Source organism: Hyaena hyaena, unplaced genomic scaffold (genome assembly GCF_003009895.1).
Source record: "Hyaena hyaena isolate Hyena2069 unplaced genomic scaffold, ASM300989v1 scaffold_112, whole genome shotgun sequence".
In the NCBI taxonomy this organism is placed as follows: Eukaryota; Metazoa; Chordata; class Mammalia; order Carnivora; family Hyaenidae; genus Hyaena; species Hyaena hyaena.
In genome coordinates, this window is record NW_024080744.1 from 1,709,483 (window position 1) to 1,726,673 (window position 17,191).

The window sequence follows — 17,191 nt, forward strand, 5'->3', positions numbered from 1 at the left end:
TTTAAAAAGCAAGGATTACAAATTCAGCATCAAAAGTTGATAAAATTATTTGCTTTCAGAGTATGCTAAGATATTTACCTAAGAGCAGTTATTTGAAACAGCTAATTGGGAGATCTTAAACCATGATTGCTAGTTTGACTTGTCTGTGGACTAAAGCATTAATGATAAATAATGCTTATAATGAGAAAATCTGAGTTTCATGTTCATGATCTCATTTTAATAGAGATGATTCAGTTGTGGTGATGACTAGTTTGCTTTAAGATAACATATCTGAAACTTTTTTCAAACAGTTAGCTAAGTTTTCTTCAAGAGGGCACCTGGCTGTCTCAGTTGGTAGAGCATGTGACTCTTGATCTCAGGATGATGAGTTCAAGCCCCACATTGGGTATGGAACTTACTTAAAAAAGAGAGAGAGAGAGAGAGAGAGAGAGAGAGAGAACAGATACAATTAAAAATAAAAATAATTAAGTTTTCATCAAGTTGATTGTTTTAAGGAATAATTACCTGGTGATAGCTACATTCAGCACTGTAGTTGTAACCAATGAGCTTCTTTCTTTCTTTCTTTCTTTCTTTCTTTCTTTCTTTCTTTCTTTCTTTCTTTCTTTCTTTCTTTCTTTCTTTCTTTCTTTCTTTCTTCCTTCCTTCCTTCCTTCCTTCCTTCCTTCCTTCCTTCCTTCCTTCCTTCCTTCCTTCCTTCCTTCCTTCCTTCTTTCCTTTCTTAGTGGTGCACATTTTTAGTTGATGTAAGTGATGTAAGGAACTTTCAAAGTTAAATTTTCTTTAAAATGAATTATTTGGAAGTAAATTAAAATATACTTTTACTTTAAGCCTTATCGTAGAGAATTATAACTATTTTTAACATGGTATGTCATATTTCCAAAATCTATGAATTAATGCCAACCAATGTAAAATATGTAATACAAGCTGACAATAGCAACAAAAAATATCATTTTCAAAATGAATCATATGAAAATTAACATTTGCAGACATCTGATACTTTTACTACTAGTACTTGGAAAAGTGAGGCACAAAAACCTTCATTAAAGTTCAGTAGATGATGATAAGGCCAATAAAATAATCTGAATGGATAGGTATGGACATATTTGTGCCACAAAGAAATGTCAGCATCTTGTTATATTCTATGTCAATATTTCAAACTTGAATAGGTGAGCTTTTTCTAAGCAAGTATTTTTAACGCCAAGTAGATTTTTTTTCTAGAGAGTAAAACTATGTAGTCTTATTCTGCAGTGATATACCCCAAGAGTCCACATCCTATTCAGACCCTGGGAATATGTTACCTTATATAATAAAAGGGATTTTACAGATGTGATTAAATCAAGGATATTGAGATAAAGATATTATCTTGGATTATCCTTGTGGACCCAGTGATGGAATCACCAGTATTCTTATAAGAGGACAGCAGAGGAGAAGATAATGTGCTGATAGAAGTAAGAATGGAGTAATGTGCTTTAAAGATTGAGTGAGGGGCCACAAGCCAAGCAATATAGGTGAGTGCTGGAAGCTGGAAAAGGGCAAGGAAATGAGTTTTTCCCTCAGAACATCTAGACGGAATCAGCCCTGCTGACACCTTGGCTTCAGCCAAATGAAACTGAATTTGGGCTTCTGACCTCCAAAACTGTAAGAAAATTAATTTGTGTTGTTTTCCACCACTGATTAGGGTAACTCATTAGAGCAGTAATAGAAAAACAATATATGGGAATTGTCAACTACTCAAAGGGAGGGGGAAACAGTAATTGAGAGCTGACCAACTTCAGAGCTGCAGAGCAGAAAAAGACAGGGATATTTCTCTGTGAAGTGCCTTTCCTTTGAACAAGGACAAAGGACAAACAAATTCAATAATTTACCTTAAGAAAATTGTTACTAGTCAGCTAGTAGTATATTCTATTAGGGAGTATATTTATTAGGCAGAAAAACTCTTAAAAGAGATAGCCTGAAAGTACTTTTGATGCCAGATTGCTCTAAGTCCCTCTTCCTTAACCACCAATGGTTGCTAGAGCACTTTGTACAATTTAGAGGATTTTAACTTCTGCTCAGACATGAGAAATGGCCCAGAATAAATAATCTAAAAATACATGACATTGTTGAATCAGGGAGAAAGAAATATATTTCTGTTTCTTTAAATTTTGCTCTACATATTCCTGTTAGCATAGGCATTATCACTGTCATGTCATCGTCAGTGTCTTCATCATTATTGTCGTCGTCCTCATCATTGGCATCAAAGTAAAGCTGCATTCAGTGCTTGCTTACTATGTGTTGGGCACTGTGATAAACCTCTGTGTATGTTCTCATGTAATCTTCATAATGATGCTATGAGTTAGGTATTGTTTTTGTCTTACAATGTAGATGGAGAGGGAAACATCTTAGAGAACCTAAGTAACTGGTTGATTTTCACCCAACGATTAAGTGACACAGCTGGAACTTGATCTGTGTGAAATGAGAGGTTAATACTTGGTTTTAGTGAGAGTTCTATTGCTTATATTAAAAGAATGTATTCAAATGCAAACTATGTATACCTTCCTTAACTTATGGTAGTATGGATTGATTGCACAGATCATGGTCTCCTCCACCATATCCTTGTAATTAAATTTTCAGTGCCCAGCCTTTGGAAAAATTGACCCTCAGAAGCCAAATCTATAAAATAGTGGCCACAGACATTTATGACCGATTACACAATTATAAGGAAAGACTTTTTAAAGCAGTAATGGAAACATACATTTTTATTTACTTATTTTTAACTGATGGAGCAATGACCTGGCCAATAAGGAAAATCATGTCATTTCTCAGCAAATCTTCCTATAGTTTTATGGGAGAGACTGAGTCCTTTTGTCATAATTTTGATCTTAAAATTATTAATTTGTGGCTGTTATTCATGGAGAATCATTTTTCTACTGAGAATTGGAAGAAGAGTCACTTTTAGCTTATTATAAATCATTTGATAAATAATCATTTGACATTGTATTGGGGTATGACCACTGCTGATGCTCAGTTCTAACACTTGAGAAGGCATGTATCTGTTTCCTTCACTAGGACATGAAATAAATGTTTTAAAGTATGTCACTGGACCTGCCAGAATCTCATCTCTAAATGAGATGATAACAAGGGCTTAAATCGTTCATTCATTCGTTCGTTCATTCGTTCCTTCCTTCCTTCTTTTCTTTCTTTCGTAAGCTTCATGCCCACCTTGGGGCTTGAACTCATGACCCTAAGATCAAGAGTCACAGGCACCACTAACTGAGCCAGCCAAGTGCCCCTTAAATTTTTTCTTTAGAAATGGGAAAAGGTATTCAATATCAGTAGCTGGTGAAAGAATTGGTTGGTTCATATTTTAAAATTTAACTTTGGTTAATTTTATTTATTTTAGAAATGATCTAGAAAAATTTCCAATTACTGCTTAAATCAATTTGGTTTAAATAAAATGATTTAAATTTTTTTTAACAATTTAGGTCAGTTTATGAACCCTATAACTTATGGATTCTAAGTTCAGCTAAACACATAAATTGATAAAAATGTGAGAACCTGACTCTTTTCTTTTAGATAGAGGAATGTCCCTTTCACATAAGAACAAGTATAAAACTTAAGTTATTAGGCTATTCAGTATTTAAGAAAACTTCTTATAGTCTTATTATATAAAATTTCCAGTGCAAGAGGAGAAATTCTCAGTATTTTAATAACCAGAGAGATAAAATTGTAAAATAAGAATTTAAAACCTAAATAAATTCTAATCCAGAATTACTAAAATAGTTGCCTGTATCATTTACATGTTTAAAGGTTTTTGCATTTTCTCAATTTTCCATATTTGCATATTTGTTTTTATCACCAGAAAAATATAATTAATAAACAAAAAGTGGCCCCCAAAAGCAGAAAATAAATCTAAAAAACCCCAACCATTTGATTTATCTGATTTTATTTCCTTTCTCTGGTGGTAGGGGCAGAATCCCATTTAGTATGTCACATGACTAAATGCACTTGATCTTAGCCAAAAGGCCGAGAATCGATTTCACATGACTAAATGAATGAAATTTGAGTGTGAAGGAGTTCCAGTGATGTTTTAAATCCAAAACACCTGCTAAAAACTAGAGTAAAGAAATGGAGATATTATTTGTTTCATTTCTAGTTTAGGCTTTGACATAGCAGTAGCAGGGGCTAGAAACCCAGGCCAAAGGTATTGGGCAATTGAGAGCTGGGGATATTGATTTAACCTTAGGACTTGACCGATTCAAATGCCAAATTCTAATTTGAAAATAAAAAGCTGGAGGTCTGAGAACTGGAGTGATTTTGTGAAGCAAACAATGGATTCCCCAGTTAAAAATTTCACTCTCGGCTCTTCCATTGAGTTCCTGAGTTAACCATTTGTGTAGCAGTTTCTTAATACGTTTTAAAACTAACAAATTTAGAGAATTAAAGCATTTGTGGAAATACACACCAAAGTCACTTTTGCTATGAATACCTCCACAATTAAGCAGACTAGGGCAACAGCTTTCTCCATTATTTAGTCTAAAACCAACCTAACTCATAGGGTCATGAATTGAAAAAAACAACTTCAAAACTATTCCACAAGGGGAAAGATGATTTCTTTCTAAACAAAGTCTTACAACCCAAAATACTAAAGTTTACATGTTTATGCTTATTTATGAAACTTGCCTACCTTCCAAGCTGGTCCCCAAGCCACCCCCCGAAGAAGGACGCGATCATTCCACCAACTGCAAAGCTAGACACAGACAAGGACCAGAGCATGGTGATGAGGCTAGTAGATTCTGTAGTCTCTTCCTCAGCCAAAGTGGCTGGTGTTGAATCCCTTAGGTGTGGGATTGTGGGCAGGTCATTTGTACTGTTGATAGTATAGTTGTTGATAGCTTTTCGGTCTTCCAGTGGAATACTCAAAACATATTCATAATGGGATATTATTACCTGGGGAAACAAAATAAAGAAAAATAGCTCCAACATCTCAAATATTCTCTAATTTTTATTTGTTTTTTCTTTAGATTGTTTGTCACGTGTTTAAAACGGTCATCCCAATTATGTGCATTATATATAGACCTGCAGTCACAGATAGATTTATTTATAGTTGACCATATCCTATAAAACAGAGGTCGCAAATCCCAGTGCCCGCAGAAATTAGGGAGGAACAAATAAGTGAAGGAGAACTTTGATAGCTAGGGGGACTGAAATACCTGTCTCTACTATTAAGACCATAATAGCAAGTGGGCAAGGTTATAGCACTGGAGAGCATTTGCCTCACCTTAAAGGAGGAAGCTGCAAACGTGAGACTCGTGTTTCATGACCTTTAATTTTTAAAAACAAGCCAGAAGTCTTGGGGCACCTGGTTGGCTCAGTTTGTTAATCATCTGATTCTTGGTTTTGGCTCAGGTCATGATCTTACGGTTTATGAGTTCAAGCCCTGAATCAGGCTCACGACTAGTAGTGCTGAGCCTGTTTGGGATTCTCTCCCTGCCCCTCCCCTCCTCTCTCTTTCTCTCTCTCTCTCAAAATAAATAAATAAACAAAAAATAAATAAAAAGAAGCCAGAAATCTGGATTTTTATATAAAATTCTTCAAGTTTTAAATGAAGGTAACTAATCAAATGGAAAATATTCTGTAGGCTAAAAAGACACAATTTCACACCAGTGTTACCTCTGCACAACAGGGTTTAAATCAACTTAGTGTAAATATTCTACTAGAAGTATAAAAATGGCTATAAGAAAACAATATTGGGAAAGATAAGATGAAGCCAAAAATAGTTTGTATACAAAATATAAACACTGGGAGCTGTATCCTTGCTAGAAGTATGCTATAAATTTAGCAATACACTTTCTAGCAGCCAGCTCAAAGAGGGGGAAACAATCCTGTATTCTGATGAATTTCAAAGATAAAAAACAACTCAGTGGCCCCTCAGAAGGTATTGAGACTTGAATGCATTTTTTTTCCTCTGGATCCTCACAGAGTTCAGTGTGTAATACAATGAACAATGCTCAAAACTAAATTTCACAGCACTGTTATTTTATCATCTGTTTCTGTAGAGGCAAAGATCCTACCAAGATATAATTTAGTAAAGGCACAACTTTCAGGCTTCCTTTTTTGACCTTCCTTTCAGTGATGATTTGGTCACTATTGAGTGGCTTGAGAGGACCTCTGAAAGGACCTGGGATGCAACTGACTAGGTTGCCAGTCACGGGCAAAGCCCTATGTGGTAAAGTCAGTTGAGTGAGGGAGGGAAGTGATGTCCTCTTATGATAAAAGAGGTCTGACCAAGACATTGCCTCATGAGCAGACCACTCTATAAGGATAATATGTATAGAAAAAAGGCTAGAAGGGAATATCCAAATGTTCTCAGCTGTTTACTCTCTGTGGTAGAATACTTACAGGTGATTTGTTTCTAACACTTTCTGTAACAGGTATGTATAGCTTTTTGTTTTTCTCTTTTAATTTTTTTTGAGAGAGAGAAAAGTAGAGTGCATGCATATGCACGTGTGCGCAAGTGGGGGAAGAGGCAGAGAGAGAAGGGAGAGAATTCCATGCAGGCTCTGTGCTAGTAGCACAGAGACCTACTCAGGTATCAGTTTCATGAACCATGAGATCATGACCTGAGTTGAAATCGAGTCAGATGCTTAACCAACTGAGCTACTCAGGGCACACCTGTATAATTTTTATAATCATAAAAAAACAATGTGACTTTAAAATACCCTAACATAATGCCGTGTCATTCCACTAACAAAAACAAATGAAGCTGAATGATTATTATTCTATAATGGTGTTTAGGTGGCTTGTTAAACACAGAAAAGAGAGGCTCTAGAGAAGGCACTAAGCTGGATGCCAGTGGCGGATCCCTGTTTTCAAGTCTGGCTCTAGGGCTTGGATTGAAGGAGGGGAAACCTTAGACTAATTTCCCCTCTCCTTCCCTGGAAAGGATGGTTTAATAGGATGTGAAAAGATCTCCCACAAAAAGAGGCTTACTGATTCTGAATTATGGTGATGTTGAGCCAAATTTCAAGAAGCCTGCTAAATTGGCAGGAGTTGTCATCACTCAGAACAAAAGACTGTGACCCCCAGCATTATCATCTAAATCTCTCAACTTTGGCAAGACCACCACACTCATGAAAATATTATGCGGCACCTGATCAAAGCAAATCTTCTGGCCCAAGGAGCAGCCCTTGGGTTGTATGTTCTATACATATGACTGCAGGTAGATTTATATATCATTGACCATATCTGTGACCAGCACACATTTTCCCTGGAGTCCAACATTGTAAGAGAAACAGATGAAATATGATGTATTCATAGAAGGCACCAAACAAATGCTTGCACTTTCACCTTCTGCCACTCCTTCCCCCTCACCTTCTCTCCTCTCTCTCTCTCTTTACTCACTGAACACTTTACTGAACCCCTTTATGCTGATCGTTGTGCTTGGCACTGATGACAGGAAGAGGAACGAAACATCAATTCTGCCCTAAATGACCTGACAGCCTTCATTAGAGCAATGGAGATGAATTACTGGTTTCCCAACTTATAGGCTGTGGGAGCTGAGAAAAATGATAGCCCTGTCCTATTTATTCATTAGATACCAGAGTAGGGATACACAAATAAATGAAAAAAAAATATAGAAGTTATTCACTATTAAAAAATACCCATCCAAATAGTTATTATGGAGAAAATCCAAATTTTTATTTGACTTCTTGACTATTATTTAACAGTTTTATATTATTTTACTTTGAATTAAGCATGGGAGACAGAAGTAGGGAGAAGGACTAGGACCTTTTTAGTGTTAGGATTCCTAAAGGTTTTCATCTGGCCTAGAATTGGGCATAATAAGATTTTTAGAGGTCAAACTAGGGAGAACATATGTTGAAGTGCCTGATGCACAGTAAAAGCATCAAGTACAAGCATTGGTGCTCAGTAAAAGCTTGTGCACTAAATGAGACATATACTTCTATTGCTTCCTCTTATCTCTGGTATTTTTCGTTCATTTTTCCACTCACATATGGCTGGGGGCTCTTAATGAAGGCTGCAATAAGCTCTTAAGTGTTTTAAAACAACATCTGTAGGCATGTGGCATTCTGGCTAGTTTTCTGTGAGCTCAGCAAACAGCAGAGTCAGAGATCAAGAGTTGTTTATTGCCCTTTCTTCCTTTGTGAGAGTGATAGAGGAGTCAAGGCCAAGTTATCAGCTTTGAAACCATGCACATGATGCCTGACAATGCTGGGATAATCCCATGTTTCTCACATGGGCACACTTTATCTCTGTGTATGAGGAACACAGATCTTTTAGTCACTGATAGAAATCGCCAAAAAGAGATTTGAATTGTCCATGTTTCACTTGCCTCTTGAGGTGCGTTGATCACACCAATATCATATCCAAACTGAAAGGAACCCAGTGCAGCCGTGAAGACAGTGAAAACCAAGGTCCCGGTGATCTGTGGGGAATGAGACACAGGGTTGAGAAACACTAGGCAATTTCAGTTACCTACCATCCTGTCAGTCTGCAGCTTGGACTTTTGACAGGCTCCATCAGCTGGTTCTTGCTCCTTGATACTCATTCACAGTCTGCCTTATGTTCCCAGCAGGGGTCATTCATAAAGGAATGTAAGAGGCATTCATCATGTCCTCTAAACTGCTAAAGTTTGGGACAATTTCTCCCAAGAGAGGAACAAAACATTTTTTTCCATATATATATTTAAGATTCAAAATCAGGACTGAGTACTAGAATTGCTGCTGACCAAAGGAAATTGCCATGATAAAAACAGTCAGTTTATATCATTGGGAGAAGTCAAATAAGACACCAGTGACAAAGAGATAGGGGGCTCTCCTGGGCATTGCTGTTGTACAAAACCACCTCAAAACTCATTTAAGAGGCATAAGCCAGGCTTTATCACATTAACCTCCAGGGAAGGATAATTTTTAAGATTTGCAACTAGTTGAACCTAGAGCTATGGACTGAAGGATGATCTGTTCTTCCCAACTCCATGTAACTACAAAAAAAAAAAAAAAAAAAAAACAAAAACAGTGTAGAAAGGGATAGAGCATTTATTCCCTTCAACTCATAATTACATGTCTAACCATATTAGAAAAATCATCTCATAAATATAGAATCACATTTCAGGGTATTTTATGAAGCTGTGTGTGTGTGTGTGTGTGTGTGTGAAAAAATTGTAGAAATAACCTAAATGTCATTCAGTGGAAAATGGCCAGATAGATTCAAATACATCATGAGACCTATAACTTGCTATGCTGCAGCTAAAAAGAATGATGTGATCATTATGTGCTGACTTATTGTTAAGTGACAAATGAAGCTGTTAATCTCAATATTTTTAAAGGGCTTAAACCTGAGTATTCTTTGATTCGTGCATGTTCTATATAAGTCATAGAATATTTTCTTGAACAAATTACCAAAGGATGATTGTTGAAGGAGGAATGTGAGACTAAAGAAGGGGGATAAAAGAATATTTTTTCTTTTATTTATATTATCATTCATTTTATAAGGAAATAATTTCATGTATAATTACATAATTTAAATGTTTAAATAAATAGCATGGAATAGTGTAGAAATTCCACTGAATGAATGAATGAGTCATATCAAGCTGGATTCCAGTTCCCACTCATATTTAGGGAGTATGTGACCCAAGCCACTTCTCCTATAGGTTCTTCACTTTTTCTCTAAATTGAGGGATGATTATAAATCCCTACTCCAGCATGAAAAATAGCTTATTAGTCAGATCCCATCATTCCTAATAAAGCTAGAGGTCAGAAATTTCAGTGTCCTCATCCATAAAGTATTATCACAAAACCAGCCCAAGAACCCTTGAGGTTAGAGTCTAGTGGTTATATGACCAGACCCGAGTTGAAGAGCTTGTTACAGGTGTAGCTTCCTGGGGCTCACCCAGGCCTATTACTGGATTGGACTCTCTGGGGAGAGAACCGGGACTCTGTAGGTTTTTTCTGTTTCCACTAATTCAGAATCAATGTCAGGTGGCACCTCTATAGACTTTTCTTCTCAGAAACTTCCTTCTCTGAAAGGACTTAAAAACTTTCCCAAAGATATGATTATATTATATATGAATATGTATATCTTAAAAGAAACATATGTATCTCATATAACATACATTATATATTGAGATATAAATAATATATACACTCATCCATATACATAATAAAATACTTATAAATAAATTCAAAGTTTGTTGTGTAAAATGTACATGTGTGCACATGTTTGTGTGTATGTACACACATACACACAACATGCTACATGGTGCATGGGGATTACCAGAGATTTTGAATTATCCTTTAACATGTAACTAGGTATCTAATACCTAGTGCCTCTGGCAGCCCGTTCTAAAAAGGGTTCCATTTACTTGGTTGATGCTTTTTCCTCAAATCCTTTTTCCCCTTCAGCTGTTTCCAAAGACAAGGAATTTTAGTCTTTTATTTAATTTATAGGTAGTAACCATCAGCAGCAGTGAGAGGCCCAGGGGGCACCTTGAGAAGGCTTCAGCCCACTTCCCTGATAGAGTCTGTCACTACAGTCTAGACAATCTGATACTAGGTGCAATGCAAACACAACTTCAAGGCCTAATACTGAATATTTATGCCTACTGCATGCCTATTCATTGCTCTATGTGTATCATCTTTTTTAACTGTTATCAGTTTTCTCTTATTTGTCTAATAAGCGACACCAGTTTATTATCTTACAGTTCTTGTAAGTCAGGAGTCTGGTATGAATCTCACCAGACTAAAATTAAGATGTTGACAGGTTGTGTTCCTTTCTAGAGGCTGTAGGGGGAAATGTGGTTGATGGTGGAATTCTGTTCCCCATGTTTGTAGATCTGTGTTTTTGTGCTGGCTATAAAGTGAGGGCCATTCTCAGCTCTAGAGGCCACCACATTCCTTGGTTAGTGGTGCCCTTCCCCTATCTTCATAGCCAGAAATGGGCCAGTCAGGTCCTCACACTGTACTTTTCTGATCCTGACCACTGCCAGAAAACTTCTTCCCTTTGAAGAACTTGTGGGATTAGATTTGGCCTATTTGGATAATCCAGGTAAATCTCCCTATCTCAAGGTCCATAACCTTAATGACATTTGTAAAGTCCTTTTTGCCATTTAAGGTAACATATTTACACATTCTAGAGATGAGGTCATGGACATCTTTGGAGGACCATTTTTCTACCAACCACACTTCTCATGAAAGCACCATCAGTATCCCTATCTAATAGATAACTAGACTAGATTAAGGTGTCAGAGCCAGTAACTTGAACAATAATGACATGGATCCAGACCTTATGCTTTTAACTGATTGATTATTTTGCATTTTTCATTGGTTAGAAACAGACATTCAAAAGCCAAGCACATCTAAAAGTCTTGGATCATTATCTTTCTAAATAAAGAAAAATATATCTGGGGTTCCTGAGTGGCTTAGTTGGTTAATCATCTGACTTCAGCTCAGGTCATGATCTCACAGTTTATGGGTTAAAGTCCCACATCAGGCTCTGTGCTGACAGCTCAGAGCCTGGAGGCTGTTTTGGATTCTGTGTCTCCATCTCTCTCTGCTCCTTCCCCACTCACACACACTCTCTTTCTCTCTCTCTCTTTCTCAAAAATAAATAAATATTAAAAAAATTTTATAGTTTATTTATTTTTGAGACAGAGAGAGACAGAGCATGAGTGGGGGTGGGGGATAGAGAGAGAAGGAAACACAGAATCTGAAACAGGCTTCAGGCTCTGAGCTGTCAGCACAGAGCCTGATGTGGGGCTGGAACCCACGAACCCTGAGATCTGACGTGAGCTGAAGTCAGACGATTAATCGACTGAGCCACCCAGGCGCCCCTAAATATTAAAAAAAATATATCTAAGAGTGCACATATTCATAGAATTTGCAAGTGTGATGCTGAAACCAAATCACCAATACTCCCCAATTTCAAGTGCAGGTTCACACTACCCACCACACAAATCCCCTCCTTCCTCGTCTACACACAGTTAACTTGTGACGTTTTTGTATAAAAATATAAAAGGACAAGACTCAACTGCTCATCTGTAACTCAGTTGAAGAACTTCATGGCCTTCCCACCACGAAACCCAGGGCCATGATATACTCACCCATATTCATCCCTTCATCTCCTTTTCTTCCTGTGGCAGAATGTCCCAGCACTTGGTGTTTTAGTGACTGCCCTTCCCACTCTATGCCTGGGCTTCTGCTGTCTGCTGGCTCTCTCCTCCTGCCCCCACCAGACAATCATATAGTTCCTTTCTCCTTATTTTAACAATCCAACTAGTCACCATGCCAGTGACAAGCAGGGGTGCTATGGAAATGGAAGTTGGTGGTGAAGGTGGCGGCAGTAGCAGGTTTGGTCCCCCATAATCTCCATTGGCCTCCCCTGCCACCCCAAATAGTGTTAGCTGCTCCTACATTACTTTGATAAAAATGAAATTTAATTTTCAGAGATCGAAGTTCTCTGGAGCTCCAGTTCCATTACTTTCTAATCAAATTGTTCTAAATCATTACTATAGCAATTCTGGGGCTGCCCCTAAAACCAATTTCTCATTTTGTAGGAATAAGAACAACAAAAACAAAAAGAAGGAACTGTGAAGGAAATAGTTTTTAAACTTTTAGAAATCTTAGAGTGTTCCTAAAGTCCTTGTCCTCTGGTCTTCCTGGCTTCTTTTTTAGAGTTGGCTCTGGTCTTGCCACACCAAGGGAGGCTGCAGTCTCCCTGGTTTAACTTCCTAAGATAGAAATTTCAGCTAGTTGGTCAGATAAGGAACAATGTTATCAATTTGAAGCAGGTTACTTGAATTTCCAACTGAAGTGATAGTTCTAAATATAGAAGTCTCTGGAGCTGTTTGGTTTCCTTCCTTCCTTCCTTCCTTCCTTCCTTCCTTCCTTCCTTCCTTCCTTCTTTCCTTCCATCCATCCTTTCTTTCTCCTCTTTTTCTTTCTCTCTTTCTCCGTTTCTCCTTTCCTTCCTCTCATTCTTTCCTTCTCTTTCTTTGTTTTTCCCTATTTCCAGGTTTAATTACCCTCCTGAACTTCACCTTAAACTGGCTCTTTGTTTCTCATCTTTTCTTTTTCAGTTGTGAAATGAAAACAGATAACATTTATAGTCAGTCTTATGTGTGGCTTGGCCCTGGCTTGGTCAGAGAAAGTTTTGTTTATGAGAGGGAAAACTTCTGAAGACTATGTTTGAATTGGCCCATTAACCCTATACATTCAATCTAATGCCCAAGAAATTGATTCAACGATAGGTACATAGGAGTTAATGAAAATAGTGAGAACTTAGGATCTTATTCTGTACAGGCTCTGGGTTCTAAATTGTTTGCCTGTTATTTCAATAGCTCTGTAAGTAGTAATCATTATTATCCTGTCACATATGGAAAAACCAATATGCAAAGGGTAAGGAATTTGTCCGAAGGCTAAATACCTACAAAATGGCTGAAGATCTTCAAGTTTTTTTCTCTCAGCTTCTTCATGGGATATAAGATATTAAGCCTGACTCTAAGAATGATTGCCTTCACTTAGAGCTTAACACTTTTAACTTAGAGAAACTAGATTCTACATCCAGTTAAAAATATGCTGCTGGATAAATGTGGAAGTATGTAGAATGGTCAAGTGGCTGAATTCTAACATAAAACAAAATGTAGTGTTTAATTTGTGGCTTAGAAATCAAAAGGGTTTGGGGCACCTGGACAGCTCAGTGGATTAAGCTTCCAACTTCAGCTCAGGTCATGATCTCACAACTTGTTGAGTTCAAGTACCATATCAGGCTCTGCTGACAGCTTAGAGCCTGGAGACTGCTTCTGATTCTGGGTCTCCCTCTGACTGCCCCTCCTCCGCTTATGCCTCTCAAAAATCAATAAACATTAAAAAAATTAAAAAAAAGAAATCAAAAGGTTTGTTAAAAAAAACAAATAGAATTCAGAAAACCTAGAAGAGTCTCAGCTAGGCCCTTAATATCCCTGAGTCTCTCTCTTTGCCGAAGAAAGTGGGTATAATAATAGTTCATGCATAGGATTATCATAAAGATTAAACAAGATACATAATATAGTCTTCCTGTAAACAATCAAAGGGCTATAAAACAACTGCATCTTTAATCACATTAGCATCTCATTTATCTCTCTTGTCAACCAACCACCTGTCAACTCTTCATACATTGCCAATAATCTTCACAGTGATACTACAAAGTGCAGGAAATTACCTTCATTTTACAGGTGAGGAAACCAGAGCTCACAGAAGATCAAGTGATATTCCCAGTAGAATACAGCTAGTAAGTAACAGACATTCTAGTGTTGGAACCCAGAGCTAGTGTTCATAAACTCCCACTGCTAAACAAAAATCAGATTTTCAACAGCTACTGATTGACTAGGTAGGGAGAAAAAGCTGATGTCTTCCCTCTAAACTGCATGACTCCAAATGTGAACCTAAAGGTGATCTTACACCCAACTTTAGAAAACCCCAGGAGCCTCTCAAGCCATAGGATTTTCAAGCTGAAAGGGACCTTAGAGAGCAGAGGATTCTAGTCTAATTTCTTCATTTTTTTACTTGAAGAAACTGAGTTCAAGTATCTTGTCTGAGTTATATAGTTAGTGCATTATTGGGCATACCCAGTGTGGGAACTCAGGTCTCCTGGCCCTCAGTTCTATACTTATCCCACTGGTTCAAAGTCTGGGCAGATTTACAAAGCTGAAACATTGTGCTTTGCATCAGTTTGCATTATTTCTGGGTTCCATTATTAGGCAATTCCTTGGTTCTCAAGAAAAGTCCTATGACAATTTCTAAAGCTGTGTAAGGGAATTTAATGACAGTTCAGAATGAAGCTTGAGCACGTACTGTGTGCCAGACACTGTGGTAAGCACATTATCTTCCCTTTTGCAGTATCTTCCAAACTCTAGTAATTTGAACACTACCTTTATTATTTTGCCAAATCTACATGCCATGTGTATAGTTATTAACTTAGTATTTGTCTTCATATCATCTTGAAAGTGTTAACTACGTTAGCTTTATCCTGGGCTATGATAGGAAATCAGGAAGTCCTAGTTATTTTTAAAATACGTATCACATAAATACATAACTCTTAGTATTAAAATGTGTTATCTGAACTCTTTAATATTATCTCATTTAAATACTCCCAGACCATAAAGGACTATTGTAATCCCTGCATATCCTATATTATATCCTTCTATTGTATCCCAATATGTTCTTATTTTGTCACAATATAGAAAACCTAAGCTTAGTTAAATAACTCTGGTCTCACGGCAGGTAAGTAGCATCACCATACTCTAAATCCAAGCCTGGCTAACCACAAAGTCTGTGCTCCCAGCCTCGTCACTTACTGATGTGAAGAAGTGCTCAGCAGAGTTCATTACACCAGGTCAGAACTTTGGAGGTCCTACTCTAACAGGGCCACAGATTTACCCACTTGTATGACTGTTTGTAGGGGTGGGTGAGTTTGGTTGGGGAAAACTTATAAGGGAAGAAGAGCACTATGACCTTTTTCTTTTTAAGTTTTTATTTTGGAAAGTATCATAGCTACAGAGAAGCTGAAAAAGCAATGCAGTGAACACTCCATAACCTGTGTTCAAGGATGGTTAACATTTACATTTGTTAAACTTGCACTGTATGTGTGCACACACACATACGTATGTATGTATGTGTGTTGTTTTGTTGGAATTGTTTGAAAAGAAGTTGCACATATCAGTGCCATTTCATTCCTAAATACTTTAGCATCTACTCACTTAGAACAAAGACATTCTCCTACATAATTATAATACCATCATCACACCCAAGAACGGGATATATTATCTAATAAGCAGCACATTTTCAAAATTTCCCAGGTGTCCGCATATAGTCCCTTAAAGCTCTTTTCTTCTTCCCAGGATCTAATATCACTTGTTGCATTTGGTTGTCAGCTCCTAGTCTCCTTTTATCTAGAACAGTCTTTCTACCTCGTATTTTTCATTCATTGTCATTTTTGAAAATTTCAGACCAGTTTTCATGATTAGTTAGATTCAGGTTAACCTGCCCCCTTTTTTTGCACATTCCTTCAGTAATATGCTTGTGCAGAATCACTTGAGAAAAAGTCACACAGATTGGTCAGAAAATAGTAAGTATCCTCAAAATCCTGAATATATCGATATGTGATATAAAATCCTGAATAAGATATATATTTTAGCAGCTAAATGAACTATCAGTTGGCCCAGAAAAGTAGCTTCGATCTATGGCAGCAACACCCAACACCACCCCCCAATCCTCCATATGGTCACCAGCTTGAACAAATCCCCCCATTTCTTTCTTCAAGCCGATTTAAAACAAACACAATGCTGCTTTACCTTATCTTCTGTCATTTTATCGGTTGGGAGGCCTCTTAATTCCAAGTCCTGTAGTGAGTGTAGCACACACAGCTGGCCAGCCGCTGCCTTTCTCCAGCTTTCTGCTAGTTATACATTAGAGGAGGAGGAGCAAGGCAAAGAAGCAGTGTGGCCATGTGAAAGTCCACACCTAATCTTAGCAGAGGCTGATATTGATGAGACTCTAATTAATAAATAAATGCTTTGTCTTAGTGACTTGTGGCCTCAATGCCTGTGTACCAGCAAAAGAAAATGGGAGTAGGTCCCTTACGCTTGAGTTACAAACCACAGATGGTCACACTTTAAGACATGTTAGGTAGGCTGATAACCGGGACAGGTGAGAAAAGAAATCTTTGGGGGTCTTTTGTAGAAGATAAGATGTGCTGGGCTGAAATACCATGTTGTGGGGATGACAGAGGCAGGGACATGGGAGGACACTCCACTCCACCCTGCAGAGAACCAGTACTGTGGTGTTTGTGCTTTCCAGCTGGGTTTGTGTAGCCCGAGGCCATTGTAGTCTTGAGTGGTTCACCTGAATGAGTTTTGGAGAGCTGTGAACTTGGGTTTGAATCTCAACATTTACTGGTGGTGTTATTAAGCGGCTGCCTCACAGTGACTTTTCTGTGCCTTAGTTTTCTTCACTTAATAAAATGAAAATTAAAGGACACACATTGTTTTGTTGTGTGGATTAAATGTCATAGGAAAGTGTTTAGTAGTGCGTAAGTGCTCAGCTAATGTTGGTCATTATTATTTTTGTTATTATTATTATTATTATTGATTTGGTGTATGTCAAAAGACACTTGTTGGAGTGGGGTTCTCAAATAAATCTGCTCATATGGCTTGAGT

At 37.5% G+C, this 17,191-nt stretch overlaps 1 protein-coding gene across 1 annotated transcript in view; it reads right to left on the reverse strand.

Annotated features, from left to right (window-relative positions):
- Positions 1 to 16,342, reverse strand: part of SLC2A2 (solute carrier family 2 member 2) — a 29,034-nt gene extending 12,692 nt beyond the window's left edge. Inside the window, exons 1-3 of the mRNA XM_039236539.1 lie at positions 16,328 to 16,342; positions 8,336 to 8,428; positions 4,667 to 4,929 (exon numbers count right to left, since the gene is read on the reverse strand). Of these exons, the coding sequence (XP_039092470.1) occupies positions 4,667 to 4,929; positions 8,336 to 8,428; positions 16,328 to 16,342 (371 nt within the window). The remainder of the gene's footprint in view (positions 1 to 4,666; positions 4,930 to 8,335; positions 8,429 to 16,327) is intronic.
- Positions 16,343 to 17,191: the final 849 nt, after the last annotated feature.